This window comes from Mytilus trossulus, chromosome 1 (assembly GCF_036588685.1).
Source record: "Mytilus trossulus isolate FHL-02 chromosome 1, PNRI_Mtr1.1.1.hap1, whole genome shotgun sequence".
Taxonomy (NCBI): Eukaryota; Metazoa; Mollusca; class Bivalvia; order Mytilida; family Mytilidae; genus Mytilus; species Mytilus trossulus.
The window spans coordinates 89,849,490-89,865,258 of record NC_086373.1 but is presented as its reverse complement, the minus strand read 5'-3'; the positions used below and the strand labels follow the sequence as shown (position 1 = coordinate 89,865,258).

The window sequence follows — 15,769 nt, the reverse complement described above, 5'->3', positions numbered from 1 at the left end:
CATGGTTGGGTAAAGACCTGACTAATTACGAATGTAACAATAACTATTGAGGCTACGGTTACATATTATTTTGCATTATTGTTACATGAAAACAGCAATGTACGATGGGACTAGCTCGAGGGGACTAGAAATATGTACTAAATAATAAAAGTTTAAGACATTTATTTTATATTTTCAATACATACAATTATAATTTATTATTTTTCATTATTACCAGTATTATTTAGTACATATGAAAGAATTAAGCAATAAAACTATAGAAGATTTAGTTTAAATCTAGCGTACGTGCATTGCTGTTTTTCGTGTAACAATAACTTAATGAAACCGTAGCCTCAATAATTATTGTTACATTCGTAATTTATCGGTTCCTTACCCAACTTTGCATTCCGGCAATTAGACTCCAATGTAACAATAATATTTTTATTATTGTTACATTTCCATGTAACCGTAGCCAGTGCCATTATTATTTGGTATATACACATGAAACAAGTGGTACCTGATGATATGGTGAAAAAGTGTAGTAGTCAGTCTTTAAGCGCTATGTAAGCTGAAACCTTTTGTTGTTTTCAGCAATGTTTTTTCTCTGTTTAAAAATATACATCAGGGACTTTCTATACTAAGTATAGAAAGTCTCTGTATACACGAACAGTAAAATCAGTCATGCAAAGTACATTTACGGAAACAAGATGAAAAAAATCTCAAAGCTTTAAAAAAATCGCTCGATGAGTACATGTTCTTTTTAAGCTTTTAATAAATATTATGCCTTTTTACACAATTTTTGGACATACTATGGAAATCAAAATTTAAGTTAAAAATTATAATCATTGTAAAAAAGTTGACAACATCGTCCCATGAAATGATTGATAGCAGGATTTTAACTAAGGGTTTTCTTACCAATAGCAATGGCCTGATCATTGTCAGGAGATTTTGACTTTCGATTCTTGATACTGGTTTGCTTGTGATTAAAGGGAAAAGTGGGATATAGTTCCGATTGATACAGCAACCCGAAGACACAATTACCAGTAACTTAAAGAACGGTCAACGTATGACTAATGTTAAGCTCTTGATTGTCCAAGTGTAGAACGAGTCACACAAGAGTATAAAGTATAACCCAATTAAAGGCCCCAGAATATCAACTAATGTTATGCGCTAACTAAAGCCAATTTCAGCAAAAGGAAGTCAAAACATCCTTTGAAAAAATGTCCTGCTACTTCAAAAATATAAACAGATAAAATAACGATAACATTCAAACGGGACTGTGATGGAATTTACCATATTGTGTTATGGTTTATTTATGTCACATATTTGGATAAAACTATTTTAAAATTTACGAAATTTTTGTGTTAGATTAGATATATTGGTGCGTTATTGAAATTTTGAAGCAGCTCTAAGTAATGCTGCATTCGACTTATTTTTGCATATATATACATGTAGTACATGTCGTTTTGAACTTGGTCGCGGATATTATTGATTGTGTTTTAATTGATTATCTGATGTTTAACCTTACTTTATCCAGATATGTATATTTATCTGTTGTATTGACGTTTGCGTCTTATCTCATGTTATTCATGAAATGTCTATACAATAACATTATTTGTGGAAACACCATTTGAAATATTGGACAGTCATAAGTTAATATTCACCACAGTAACAAATTCAGTGTGTACTTTGAAATTAAGAATAAAAAGTTCCATATCTCCAAATAATCAAAATAAAACGTAGAAATCATATGTAATACTCAGAAACCTGCAAACTTGTATGCGTAGTTTTAATCCATTGTTGACAAAGTTAAGATTAAACCCTTGGTATGGAAAACAAATATGGTATTTCGGAAGCATTTATCACTTTCTTCTTGACTTAAAAACGACTTTTTGATAACTGTTCAAACGTTGGAATCAATAGTAAATCAAATAAATAACCATAACTTTGCCAATGATATTTGTTACACCATAATAAAGGCTTTCATTATTTGTGGAATATTTTCAACCAAAAGGTACGTTTTTAAAGTTTGCTTGCATTTTCTTCTTGTTTTTATATTACTAGTATACAATAATAATGACTTCCGAGCCTTTTCACACTTAAGTGCAGTAAGTTTTTCCATGAACTGCTCAAATAAATGAATTGCTTTACAACAACATTACAATATAAAGACCTCGGTGTGAGAGAGAAAACAAAATTATACGGACAACTGATTAAAATTGTACTTTTTGAATTTGTTTAAAACATTTGTTTTCAAATTTTTAGATTTAGCTTTTTTGCAGACATATATGTGTTTGATATTTTCTATATATATAATGCAATATTATCAAGAGATATATACTCTTGTCAAATCAATAATGTATCTATAAATGTTTGGCAATATATCTAGAAGAGAAGGTCTTTGAAGTTCACAACTATATTCTTGTTATTTTTCTCCCATCATGAGCTGCCCCATTACAAATGCAAATTAACTTCTGAAATTAAAGCCAAAAACTGTTCCACTGTCAAAAGTGACTGGTAAATCAGTGACAAGATAAGATATCTTAAAAAAACTAAACAAAAACAAACAAACAAACCTTCATGATTACATTCAGAAAAATAGTGTGAAAAACATAAAAGAAAAGTCAAATATTAGACTTTGAAAACCATACGTTTAATGTGTCAATCGTGTTTATGTTTGGATATAGATGGAACCATAGTGAACAATTCTTTTCTATCTTCCATTTTTTTTAACTTTCACATTTGGTTCTATTTTTTAATCTACCAGACGAGTTTAGTTAGCAACTGAATATTTATATAATACTCTTGAACCGACCATTGAGATAAGTCTATAGTAATAAATTTATTGGCAATCAAGTGCCTTTATTGTGTTGATTTTAAATGTCAAGTTGTTTTATGTACTGCAATTTACATCCATATACAATTATTTTCGTGTTATAAGATTTATGATCTGCAAATTTTGAACTAAAAACAGAGAAATGTGCTATGTCTTGAATACGAAGTAAGTAACTTATAAATACGTTTTGTGTGCCGTATTTTTGTTTTGTTTTGAATTAATTATGAAGAGGGAATAGTGGGTATATTTGAATGAGACAACACTCTCATATCGAAAATCCGGAAAATTTTGGAGGGGAAATGCTTTTATTAAAGTATTCCGACTTGAGGTTGTTAGGAGGTTTTTAAGGACGAGCTGACACATAAAAGCATGATCTTTAGACGCCCTCTTGCTTCGACAAAAGAGAAACAAAAAAGAGACGCTTATAATCATTCGCAACTTTTTGGCTATCTACAAATGTTTATTGCAAAAAGACGGAGAATATAAGTCAAAATGGTACTGACTCATTTTTTTTCTACATATGCCACTCTCACAGACAGGGGTTACGATCTATATACCTTATATACTAAAGCTACAAACCTTTACGGAATATAGGCAGACATTACTTTTTGGTTCAACGAAAAACACACACACTAACCCCCCAAAAACGATTAGTGTATCCACTAAAATTTTACAATACTATATTTTTATTGATCACATCTGTTCTACCCTTTTTTGTTTTTGAATGAATTTTTCGTGAGATAAAAAAAAAACTTATATAATACATAATAATGTATTCCAGATTTTAAGTACAATATTCCTTCTGAAGCCTTTCACGGTATGTGTCGCCTTATATTTATTTATCTTTAGATTAGAGGGAAGTCTATAACCGTGCGTCCAGAATAAAATGGATTATAGTTGCAAGCTACCATACTTCGACCTTTTAAACTAGAAATTTAACCTATTTTTTAGGCTTACAGATAACTGGTTCATGTTTATCCTTTGTTTTATATTGACAGAAATGGCAGCGTGTAATTCAGATGACGATACAATGAGTAATGGGACTTCTCGTAAGTTGTTTTTATTAGAAAATGTTTGCAACTTCTTTTCATGTTTTCATAATTTACTATTATATTGCAGGTTTTGTGACAATATTTACCGGCACTTTCGTACCGTTCATAAGTAAAAGGTTAATAAAATATCGCCTTTTCTGAGAGCATATTACACATAAAATGTATATTTCTTAAATGTAGTCAAACTCGAGAAGCATTGGTATTTAATGTATTGCGAAACACGCTTTGAGGTAAAGTTCTGACTTATAAAAAAATGAAGGAAAAAAACCCTCACGATCAGAACAGAAATTACGTCAGATATTCTCACTTTTACAAATAGTGAATAGTTTTACAACGAAATATTGCGATCAATATTGGTCTATATGTAAGTTCATATCATCATAACTTGGTTGACTTTATGGAATATATGCAGTGCCACAGATGACAACGAATATGTTGTAAATGAAGTTCCTTCAATACATATGAATAACACGATGTGTGCCAAATGTTAATCAGGAACTGTGTCAGTGTACACCCAACAGTCATGTATTTACTTTTGATGTTTCTGTTACACGGGTAGGAAGGTCGTCATATCGAGGAGCGTTTAGTACAGTGATTTTGTCATAGTTTGGATAAGTTTGACATGGTTAATTAATGTTGCTTCCCTAAACTAATGCCTCAGTTCTATTCACACGAGCAGATTAAAAGCAAATAAGATGCTTGAATCTGTATTGGAGGTCAAACGATCTATATTTTGATTGTTGTTTCACGAAATAAAGGCAGAATAAGCAAGATATCGGAATTGCTATGGTTTGGTTAAGCGATTGACATGGTTCGGTTAAGAGTCTAGAAATTCGTCATGGTTTTGGTCAAGATTGTCATGGTTTAGATCGAAATAAATATATATGTGTTTCACTTTAATACTAAAATTTTGTTTGATAGCGCCTGTTATTGAACGAAGTTACACTATATATTAACTGCCTGAGAAGAAAAAAAGCCTGTTTAACCAAATTTAGTGGGTGTAATCGTCGAAGCGTAAACTAAACATGTCATGTTACTCACTTTTTGTAAGTTTTCTACAATATAAATTTAAAAGTCAACTAGCTTTCGATATAATTTTACAAAAAAAAGACAAAGCGTTGCTTCTGTTTCACATATAATCTTTTCTCTATATGTTCATGCTTGACTCTGCCGAAGATATCATGAACGGTATCACTAGTCAAATAGCTAAAAATTTCTACTCAAAAGTGGCAGCCAGTCAAAAAGTAATTCTTGTTTTTCATTTTCTTTTCTAGAAAACTATACATTTGTTGGTTTTTCTTTATTTTAAATTTTGAACCAGTTTATGATGAATAAAAGGAGATGTGGGGTTATAGGTCCATGATACAGTGACCCAAAAACAAAACAAATAAAAAAATATTAAGAGGACATCATAAGTCTTCAATCATTCACGAAACCGAATAGTTACGCGTGACTTATTGGTTTTAAAAACTATAATAGATGAAATTACAATTAAAAGTACTTTCAAAGTTCGAATTTAAAATATGAAAGATTACAACTCCAATTTTGGATTTAAGCCAATATAATGTTCAAGTTTATCAATTATTATTACGAGACAATAAAAATCTTTGTAATATTGTATAAACATGATAAATGCATCGTGTATAGTATCATTAAATTATTTCAAATATTTTACTTCTTATGTAATATAGTTTCTATACTATCTGAAAAAAAACCTCCTGCTATCTAGTTTTGAGTATGAGGTGGTATATCATTAAATGTGATAGAAAAAGGATTGAAATTCAAAGAAAAACGTGTTACATTGTCTGCTACATGTACACTTAAACTGTGTACGACCTTAATTTTGACCTGGCTAGACGAGAAATCATCGTTTGTAATAGGACAGAACGCATTATTAGATGGACAAAGATGAAACAGATGGTAAGTCTGTTGATATATAATATCACAAGTACACTTCATTTGAACTTCTTAAAACATTCAATGCTATTTTTATGCTATCTATATTTGCCGTTTATCATTTTTGCTTATTTTATTTTCAATTTACTAGGCAATATCAAATATAAGATGACGTGGGAAATACATAAATGAGACAGCAAACCAACAACACAAACATGAATTCTTCAACAATAGGATGAATTAAATAGGCCAAACTATATATCTGCCTGTTTCTATAAAATGGGTAAATAAATTGAACAGAGACAACCAGAGATCTGAAACCATCAAACTATTCTCAGTATAGCGTAAAACAGTAAGGTATAGCGTAGGACAACTTGTCGCGTCACTAGGTTCTGGACTTTTTTGGTGAGTCGCAACTTCGGAATTCAGTAAATATGTTTTTGAAATTAAATTTGTAAAACCCTTCCTTTCACAATAGTTAGCACTTATGAGTGCCTGTTTGGTGTCTGTGTTGTAAACGTATATTTTAATGATTTCGTAGTTTATAACTTCTTTTCAATTTGTGTAACTAAATATGTTTAGCATAAAAACAACGCAGCCAAATTCATAATTGTTTTTTTTTGTTATTTATTTACACGATAAGGCTTGAAATTTAACACAAAAGCATTGAATTGGACAATTTTTCAGAGGCAATTGCACCTATTATTCCTTTAAACGGGTCATTTAAAGCTGTTGGTGATACTGATTTAATTTAAGAAACAATGGTTTTACTCAATATAGATAATGACAAATTAGATGAAAACAATAATGACGATCAACAGGGTTTGCCAAAAACAACTTAGGTTCAGTGCGACATCTGTTCTTAAATAATTATTGTTCAAAGACGATGTCATACACGCCACATGAGGACACACGGGGATCAACTGATTTGTTCTCATTGTCCAGCGAAATTCTCGGATAGATGGGCTTTGACCGAACATGAAGGACGACATTCAAACCCTTTAATGTGCAATGTTTGCGGCAAAAAATAGACTTAAAGAATCGGCCTAAGTCGTCATTTAAGAGACCATGCTGGTACACGACTAGAGTGTGATATTTGCCACCAACGGTTTAACGATAACACAAATTTTGAAGGTCATCGCAACAGTAAACATTTAAACTACAGACCGTTTAAATGTACCGTATGCAGCAAGGCTTTCGCGTATAGACAATCAATGGCAAGACCTGTCAAATAATGTCAAGGGAATAAGTCCTACAACTGCATGGAATGTAATGCTGTTTATTAACAGCGAGCGTTCACTAGACCAGAACCATAGTGGGAAATTCGGGCAGAAAGAGTATACATGTATGTGTGGAAAGTCCTTCCGCTGGGTTCGATCATTCACCAGACATAGTAAAATATGTAAAACAAAATAATTTATTAAATAATCAGTATTTGATACATTTAAAAGTTGATTTTTGATTCATTTCTAGCATTCATAAAGTTTAAATGATATATTGTCTCATTTTCAAGATAATGACATTTTTAGATATCATAACATGTTCTTTAATGAGGATGGATTTTTTTCTTCATCTTTCCTATGGAACTGAATTCCTTGAGCACCATGTGCAAATCCATCATATGGGTTCACGATTGCACTTTTACGTTTAACAGTAGATCTTCGGGGTTGGTCAAACATTGTATGGCTTCTGAAATAAATAAACGTAGTAATGTTTAATTAGTCCTTTTGGAATCATGTTTATAATATGAATGCTGCAATAAAAGATTTAAAAATTAAGAAACAAATATTTGAAAAATAGGACCCTCTTAATATTGCAATATTTGCAATGAAACTACAGTGTTAAATATATATCGTTATTTATTGCTAGACATAATTCAAAGATGCACGTACATTATATGCAGATAAAGACACCATGTTCTGTCAGAAACTATTATCAATTGATGCGTATCACAAGATGTGATTTATCGCATTATTTTACTCACAATGACCGACATAATGGCTGTCCCTTTTGGTACAGGATCAGCTCGCCCTTCAAGAGCGAGCAAGCAGCTTAGAGATACCACAATTCATGACGGAGTTTGTGATGCTACTGACTATTTCATGAGTTATGCTTTCTTGATATCATTAACATATTAAAGATTGGTAATATTATGAATATAAGAACAGGAGTTTCTAATTCATTTTTTTTATCATTAAGAGAAGGGATGTTATGTCCCGTCACGATGACAAATAGCTGCTAACATCTACATCATTTGATCTCAGGTGGATAGTTATCGCATTGGCAATCATATTGCATCTACTTATAACATATTACTACATTATATGTGCGTTTTTATATCCTTTTATGTTTCAAATGGAACGATTATTGTTAATTTTGATAGTAATTCTTCATTATACACGACAAGAATTACATAACTGAACCATGTCGAACATGAACTTAACCATGACACAAATGAACCAAACCATGACACAGATATTTCAGTAATTTTGAATTTATTGCAAAAGTAGGTATTTTTCAGAATAATTGACCGCAGTGTTATATCACGAAGATATATGTGATGTAACAGACTGTAAGAAAATAACTTTTTTTATACACGATAAACCAATTGGCAAGTTTTAAATTTTGACATACGCAAGCTTTTTTCTGTGTTAAATCATTAACCATATGATACAACTTATGATGTACTAACACATTTACTTTATACAAAGGTACTTACCAGCTTGAATTGATCATCAAAAGTTCCATTTACAAAATATCCCAATGTTTACATTTTTGCATTGATTGTCATCAAAAAGACTTAACACCGTCATGTCAAACTTATCCAATCTATGACAAAATCACTGTACTAAGCTCTCCTCGATATGACGACCTTACTACCCGTGTGTTATGCATAATGGTTTCAGTTGGATAAATTATTAACGAGTTAATCCTTGTCGTTTCTAGTCTAAATAATTATAAAAATAGCATATATCGAGTGTGAATTCGCATTGTTATACGACGTGGTCGGTATTTTGTACGTCCAACATTTATGTTTCTGTTATGGTTTAATTTGGGTAATGTTATGTCTTATCTTTTGTAGTCTAAATGATTATAAAATTTCTTTTTCAAACCATCATTGTCATGAACATTGTTTGGACGAGTATTGTGAAAATAATTGTATACAATTTGAGATTGTTAGTTTAATACGTAAACGCGTCACTGTTATATCCTGTGGAATCTGTCGTTGATGGAATTTGTTCGTTGTTGTTCTGCGGTTTGTATGTTGTTTCAACTATTACATTATTTGTTGTGCTTTTCTCTGTGATGAATTTTCTTGCGAGTACTGTGCATTATTTCTGTCACGTAGTGTTGTTATTTTAGCGATATTTTTAACATTGCCATAAAGCGGGAGGGTTGGCTAGCCATTTAACAAGGTCCAATCCACCATTTTTTTCTTAAATTGTGCTGTGTCAAGTCAGGAATATAGCAGTTGTATTCAAATAGTTCTTTTCTATTTATATATGTTGGCGTTTGTTTTTGTTGCAATTGCAGTGTGCATGTTGTTTCTTTTTTTACCTCTTATAGATGATGTGAGTCCCTCGGTTTTATTTTTTTACCTGGATTTGTTTTTTCTCAATCGATTTATGACTTTTGAACAACAGTATACTACTGTTGTCTTCATTTACCATTCAAGAGAACCTGCGTTTATCCCGGTTATTTTGGTGGAATTTGTTTTGCTCTTATATTTGATGTGTTTCCCTCTGTTTAAGTATGTTCCCCGGATTTGTTTTCTCTCAATCGATTCATGACTTTTGAACACCAGTATACTACTGTTGTCTTCATTTACCATTCAAGAGAACCTGCGTTTATCCCGGTTATTTTAGTGGAATTTGTTTTGCTCTTATATTTGATGTGTTTCCCTCGGTTTAAGTATGTTCCCCGGATTTGTTTTCTCTCAATCGATTTATGACTTTTGAACACCAGTATACTACTGTTGTTTTCATTTACCATTAAAAAAACCTGAGTTCATCCCGGTTTTTGGTGGGATTTGTATTGCTCAGTCTTTAGCTTGTCATGCGTTTTGTGAACTTTTTCGTCTTTTCGTCGTTTTCCTTACTTTTCCATGAAGATGTAAGTTTTTATCTAAAATGTTCCCTTGGTATCGTCCACATCCTCTACGAATATTTATGGATGTTTGTTTTGACGGTCGAGGAGATGAGGTTGTAATATTTATTAACTAACCTCTGTCAGTAGTTTTTTTATAAACTAGAATCGTATATTCATATTTTTTTTAAATTGTTTTAGACATTGATAAGCTATCACTTCCTCTTGGTTATGTTGTTCGGCCGTCCGTCTGTTCACATATATAATTCATGTCAAACGTTTGTTGTAGTTAATAAGGCGAAACATATTTTGTATTGACCAATTGATGTACATTGATACAAAAAACTGTTCGTCTGTCGAACCTCTTGTCTATTACAGTTTATATGCCATAACCTTTGAATTTTCAAATCAACAAGTGTCTATGGAGAAAGAATTTTGTCAAAGTTATCTTTTTTTTGTGCATTTTTTGTGTAGTATTTTGGATGTTTATCCATCTTTATCTCGATCAGGTTCAAATCTGGAAATTTTGTATTTTTCGGAATAGTCGTCTAAACACCTTATGTCTTGGGAAAAATCCAAAAGACAAATCGCCACTTAGAAATCTAAACACTGAGAAAAAGGAAGTCCATTACAATTTGGTATTATATCAGATGCCCATGGGTAGTACACATTTGGTGACAAGTCGTATTCGGTGATGTCAAAAGCGAGAAATTACGACAAATTGAACATATCCGCGGTCATCTGTAAGACATATATTTAATAACGGCCATATAATTAGAAATAATGACTTCAACTTTATCACTTGGAACAAGGGGTTTAACCCCTTCCTGTAATTCTTACCAAACCGCATTTCCAATAGTGCATTATATAATATGAAAACTACACTGAGCGCTTAAGAACATATGCTATCAATTCAGATAAACAAGTAATTTTAATATTTTGACAGCCCATGATAAAAAAATAAGAAAATGAGAAACGATCACCAGTAGTTTTTAAATAGATGAAAAAGGGATGTTAATATGCAGAAAAAAATCTTGTTTGAAGTATCTTGCATATAAAACTATACAGGAACTATTAAATTTACTGTTATACAACATAATGTTATTAATTTAATGGAAATGTTTAAATAAAAAGACAATACAACTGTACAGATAAAAACAAGTCGGAAATTTAAAACATGAAAGCAAAACCCCTCTATCAAGAAAATTATGATAGGAAAAGCAAACGTTAGAAAATGAAAATTTGTATCAACTAGAGGGTACATAATTCATATACTGAAAATAATGGGATGCTGCTACCTAGAAATACAAGCTTTAAAATTAGGGAACTGAAATTATCTCGTTTGAAGTAAATAAAGGCAACAGTATTATACCGCTGTTCAAAACTCATAAATCCATGGACAAAAAACAAAATCGGGGTAACAAACTAAAACCGAGGGAAACGCATTAAATATAAGAGGAGAACAACGACACAACACCGAAACGGACCAAGCAACAGACAAAACACCACGAGAATAACAAATATAAAATCAAAACCAAATACATAAATTTGGGATAGACAAGTACCGTGCCACGTCTTATCTCAATATCTCAAAAATAAGAGAAAACACAAACGACTCAACGTTAAAATGCAACACACACAGAAACGAACAATATTATAACAATGGCCATCTTCCTGACTTGGTACAGGACACTTTTAAAGGGGAATAAAAGTGGTGGGTTGAACCTGGTTTTATGGCATGCCAAACATCGCACTTTAATGGCAAAGTTAAATATAACATTGAAATGACAACATAATATTACAGGAATACAATACAAATAAAAAGGAGAACATATTAGACAAAAAAAGCAACCAAAAAAAAAGCATGATTAATAGATAACAAAAAGCATCAGGTTTAAAATCCAATACGCCAAAAACGCGTCTTGTCCACACAAGACTCACCAGTAACACTTTGTTGTCGACCTAACTTCATTGTCAATTGTAGATCGTGTCAAGACATAGGAAAGACTTATCTGTATCTATGGTACCCTTTTTGCACGTTTAATTGAGTAGTTGCGTTCAGAAATAGTCAACAAACTTTGAATTAGTTAGTGTTGGTACATCATCTACATAGCGGAACGTGAAGGACAATGCAAGCTTCTTAAAATTCTTCATGTATGAAATACACGATTAAGAGAATACCCTCACAAGAAGATGATGTCAGTTTATATAATTTATCCCTTCTTAAAACTAGTAAAAAGAATACACGATTGCCATACTTTTATTGAACGAAATCAATTTGTCTTTAAGTTAAGAATGGGGAATATTAGTGTAAATGGTGAATAAGTCTGTTTTTTTGCTATTGCTAGAAGAAAGAACTATATCCGGTACAGTGAAGGAAGTTTCACTTCTTCATTTCGTTGAAATTGAAAAGGAACTTGGAAAAGTCCTTGCTTGTCTGGGATTTCCTCTATTGCATGTAAATAAACTCATCATAGATACCAGGACTAAATTTAGTATACGCCAGACGCGCGTTTCGTCTTCAAAAGACTCATCAGTGACACTCTAATCCAAAAAATTTAAAAAGGCCAAATAAAGTACGAAGTTGAAGACCATTGAGGACCAAAATTCCTAAATGTGTTTAAAGAAGCTTGCATTGTCCTTCACGTTCCGCTATGTAGATGATGCACTAACATGAAAGTATTGGTGAGTTTCCAAGTAAACGTTGTCAATAACTCATTCAATTTGCAAGCAGTTAATGTAATGTTATTATGATAATAACATATAAAAACGCTGTTTTTCGGGATTTGTAGTCCCAGTATCTCTCGTTTTTGGATTTCTTGCGATTCCCTCAGTTTTTGTAAGTAACCTTGATTTGTCTTTCTTATCGATTTATGATATAAGGAAATCGTAAAACTACTATAATTGCTTTAATTTATCGATTAGAAAACAACACATTTTCATGGAGGTATCACAGGTTGTTGATAAGGGACTTCCCGTTTTTAATTTTTACTTGGAGTTCTATATTTTTGTTGCTTTGTTTTAACTATCATTTGTGTTCTATATAGATTTAGCAGGAGTGTTCATGGAACCATCCGGAAAGACTATCCACGTCTTCTTTTTCCCGTTTATTTCATTACCTGGTATTATCCTCGTTTTATTTCATAAGTTGTGATTTCAATTAATGAATATAGGTATTTCGATTTTTAAACACATCCCACAGAGATGCGTTGTTGACTTGTTGACAATATATTCATGTTAGAAGATTTTGACTTGTCAATATTGTCGTCCTGCAGCATGTGTCGTAAAATTCCTCACGAAATCTCTTGCAAAACTAAGGTTGTGTACATAACCATATATTCACTTAAGTTTGGTAATTATTTTCGGTGGGGTAGAAGGGGAAGATCGCAATGACACTCGTTCTTCTTGAATAACAATTGTCTATAAAATTAGAAATAACATGAATATTAACGCGCATTTGGTCTTAACATATTTGATACAGTGAAAAAGCCTAAATGGATTGCACTCTGGGCAAGTTTTTTCTTTGAAATGCCCAGGACATCTATACAGCCAGTTATTATTCACTGCTATCTAAAATCAATATATTAGTTGAAATATTTTTTTTATGTTTTAGATCATGTTACTCATGCTCTTGAATTTATGACAGAAGAAGAAGGCAAAGAGTTTCAGGAATTCAGAAGAAGTATCGGGTATGTTCACTCATTCCATAATTGGAAATTGGTTTGCTTTTATCCGAGTCTCACCTAACACATTGCACGTTGGTCGATAACATTAGAATATTTAACCATATACTAGAGAGATGAGGAAACGTGTTTTGTTTTGTGTTTCACGTTTTCCCTTTAGAATGTACAATCTACACTTCAATCTCAACGTGTTTTTGTTGGTGTTTCAAATTCGGATTAAGTCTCGCAGCGTTTGGACCTAACACATTTCTTAAAGAAAACTCATTGATAACGTTAGTCTTAGATAAACTCCTCATAGATACCAGGACTAAATTTTGTATATACGCCAGACTCGCGTTTCGTTTACAAAAGACTCATCAAAGATCATCAACAGTTTTTTTTTACCGAAAGAACAACATGACCGGGTTTTGATAGTTAAATAAATTTGAATAGTATTCGAGTACGTCATACATACTGTTACAATCAATCAAATGCTTTATATATATATATAAAAAAAAAAAAAAAACATTTATTTGACCATATACACATATTGTGTTTTACAGAATTGTTGGAACGTTTACAAAACAGATGGTCAAGATGGCGATTGCGCAGTTAAAACCTGAATTCGAAAACATGGCAGTAAAAGCAGCAGAACAAGCATTTGACAACAAAATGACAAAGGTTAGAGAACTGAATGAGGAATTGAACAAGAGAGAACGGGAACTAAAACAACTCCGACTTGAAAAGAAAATTCTACAAGCCAAATTAGATAAAGAACGAGTTGTCAAAAGTAGACCTGATTCTGTCGAAACAAAAGAAAAAGAACTTAAAAGAATGGAAGCTGATATCAGTAATTTGAAAATGAAATTAAGAAAGACCACAGATGATTTAAAACATGAGAGAGACCGTTTGTCTGAAGAAGAGAAAAAACGGCTAGAGCTGGAGAGTACACTACAAGCTGACGTAGAGCGACTTAGAAAAGAACTTGACAGGGTGAAAGGTCAATTGGGTCAACTGAGGTCAGCTAAAAATGTTGGAGATGATGAAACCAGAAAACTAAGAGAAAGAGAGCGACAGCTTTTGGATGAAATGGAGATGATTCGGAAGCAACAACCTCGTCTTCATAAAAGAAAACTGTTTGCTTAAATTTTAGGAAACACAGAAAGAAATTCGTCCATTTATGATCAGCATTATATATGACATCATATGTACTATCTAATTGCGCAAAACACGATACATTCACTGACTGGGTAGTACTAATTGTTATAACTATTTAGAAGTAATTTGTCATGTGTTATTATCAACATATTTATAATAAAACACATTTGTTTGCAGTTTAATATGCTAAATGCAGATTATTTCGGGTACATATTTTAACAGCACCAAATCAATTATTTATAGATAAACTCATAAATCTCACCCAATTTATACACAATAATCTAAGCGAAGTATGCATGTTTCTTTAAAAAATAATGTTAGAATAGTGGAATAAAATTTTGTTTGGTAGTATGTATTATTGTTTTTTCCATGGTACGATTTGATAGAAAAGAAAGGATAATTGAAGCAATTTAATTTGATAAACGGTGGGATTTTCTCAGAAAATTAATGTCCAAAGAGTACAACTGTTGAAGAAAACTATGAAGCAATGAAGTGAACTAACTTTTCAAAAAGAAAATCTGATCGGGGGTGCATGTTTTTTTTATAACTTTATTTTATAGTCTTTTGTTTTAAAAATGTTATACCACCCCCAAACTCATACTCCCAACCTTGGGTTGAGTGTTGCTCCTGTCTACAGTGTAGTCTTATATTTTATTAACTTGTTGCTTTTATTTTGCCAGCGTATTGTGTGCATGTGTGTCTATGTAAAACTCTTTGTTTATTCACATTGCAATAAAATTGTTAGTTTCATACGCATTTGTTTACTGAGCTTTTTCAGCTTTGTAAGGTTAAAACTTCTGTTTTTCGTAGATTTTCAAGAAAACGTGTTCATCAATTACATTCCAACAAATAAACCTACGGTCTCCGTACGGCCTTCAACAATTAACAAGCAAAACTACCCTACATATCATGCTAAAATATGACAAATGTGAAACAATAAAAAAGAAAAAAAACTAACTACTTGATTTAAAAATAAAATAAAACATCAAACGAAAATTAAATATGTTATTCGCCAAAAATGACTACCATTAATTTGTAGGTTCCTTGCGGTGAGCCATTTGCAGAATATGACAGTGTTAAAATGTTTGCGGACTCCAAAT

At 31.9% G+C, this 15,769-nt stretch overlaps 1 protein-coding gene across 2 annotated transcripts; it reads left to right on the top strand.

Moving 5' to 3' along the window:
• Positions 1-1,849: 1,849 nt before the first annotated feature.
• LOC134689835 (golgin subfamily A member 6-like protein 4) lies at positions 1,850-15,421 on the top strand. 2 transcript variants are annotated; one of them, XM_063549806.1, is made up of 4 exons: positions 1,850-1,993; positions 3,814-3,864; positions 13,463-13,538; positions 14,075-15,421. In XM_063549806.1, the coding sequence occupies exons 2-4, from the start codon at positions 3,816-3,818 to the stop codon at positions 14,655-14,657; spliced, it is 708 nt and encodes a 235-aa protein (XP_063405876.1). In that variant the 5' UTR covers positions 1,850-1,993; positions 3,814-3,815; the 3' UTR covers positions 14,658-15,421. The 2 variants fall into 2 exon arrangements, with proteins under 2 accessions (XP_063405876.1, XP_063405883.1); XM_063549813.1 differs by lacking the exon at positions 1,850-1,993 and adding an exon at positions 2,901-2,980.
• The last annotated feature ends 348 nt before the right edge of the window (positions 15,422-15,769 follow it).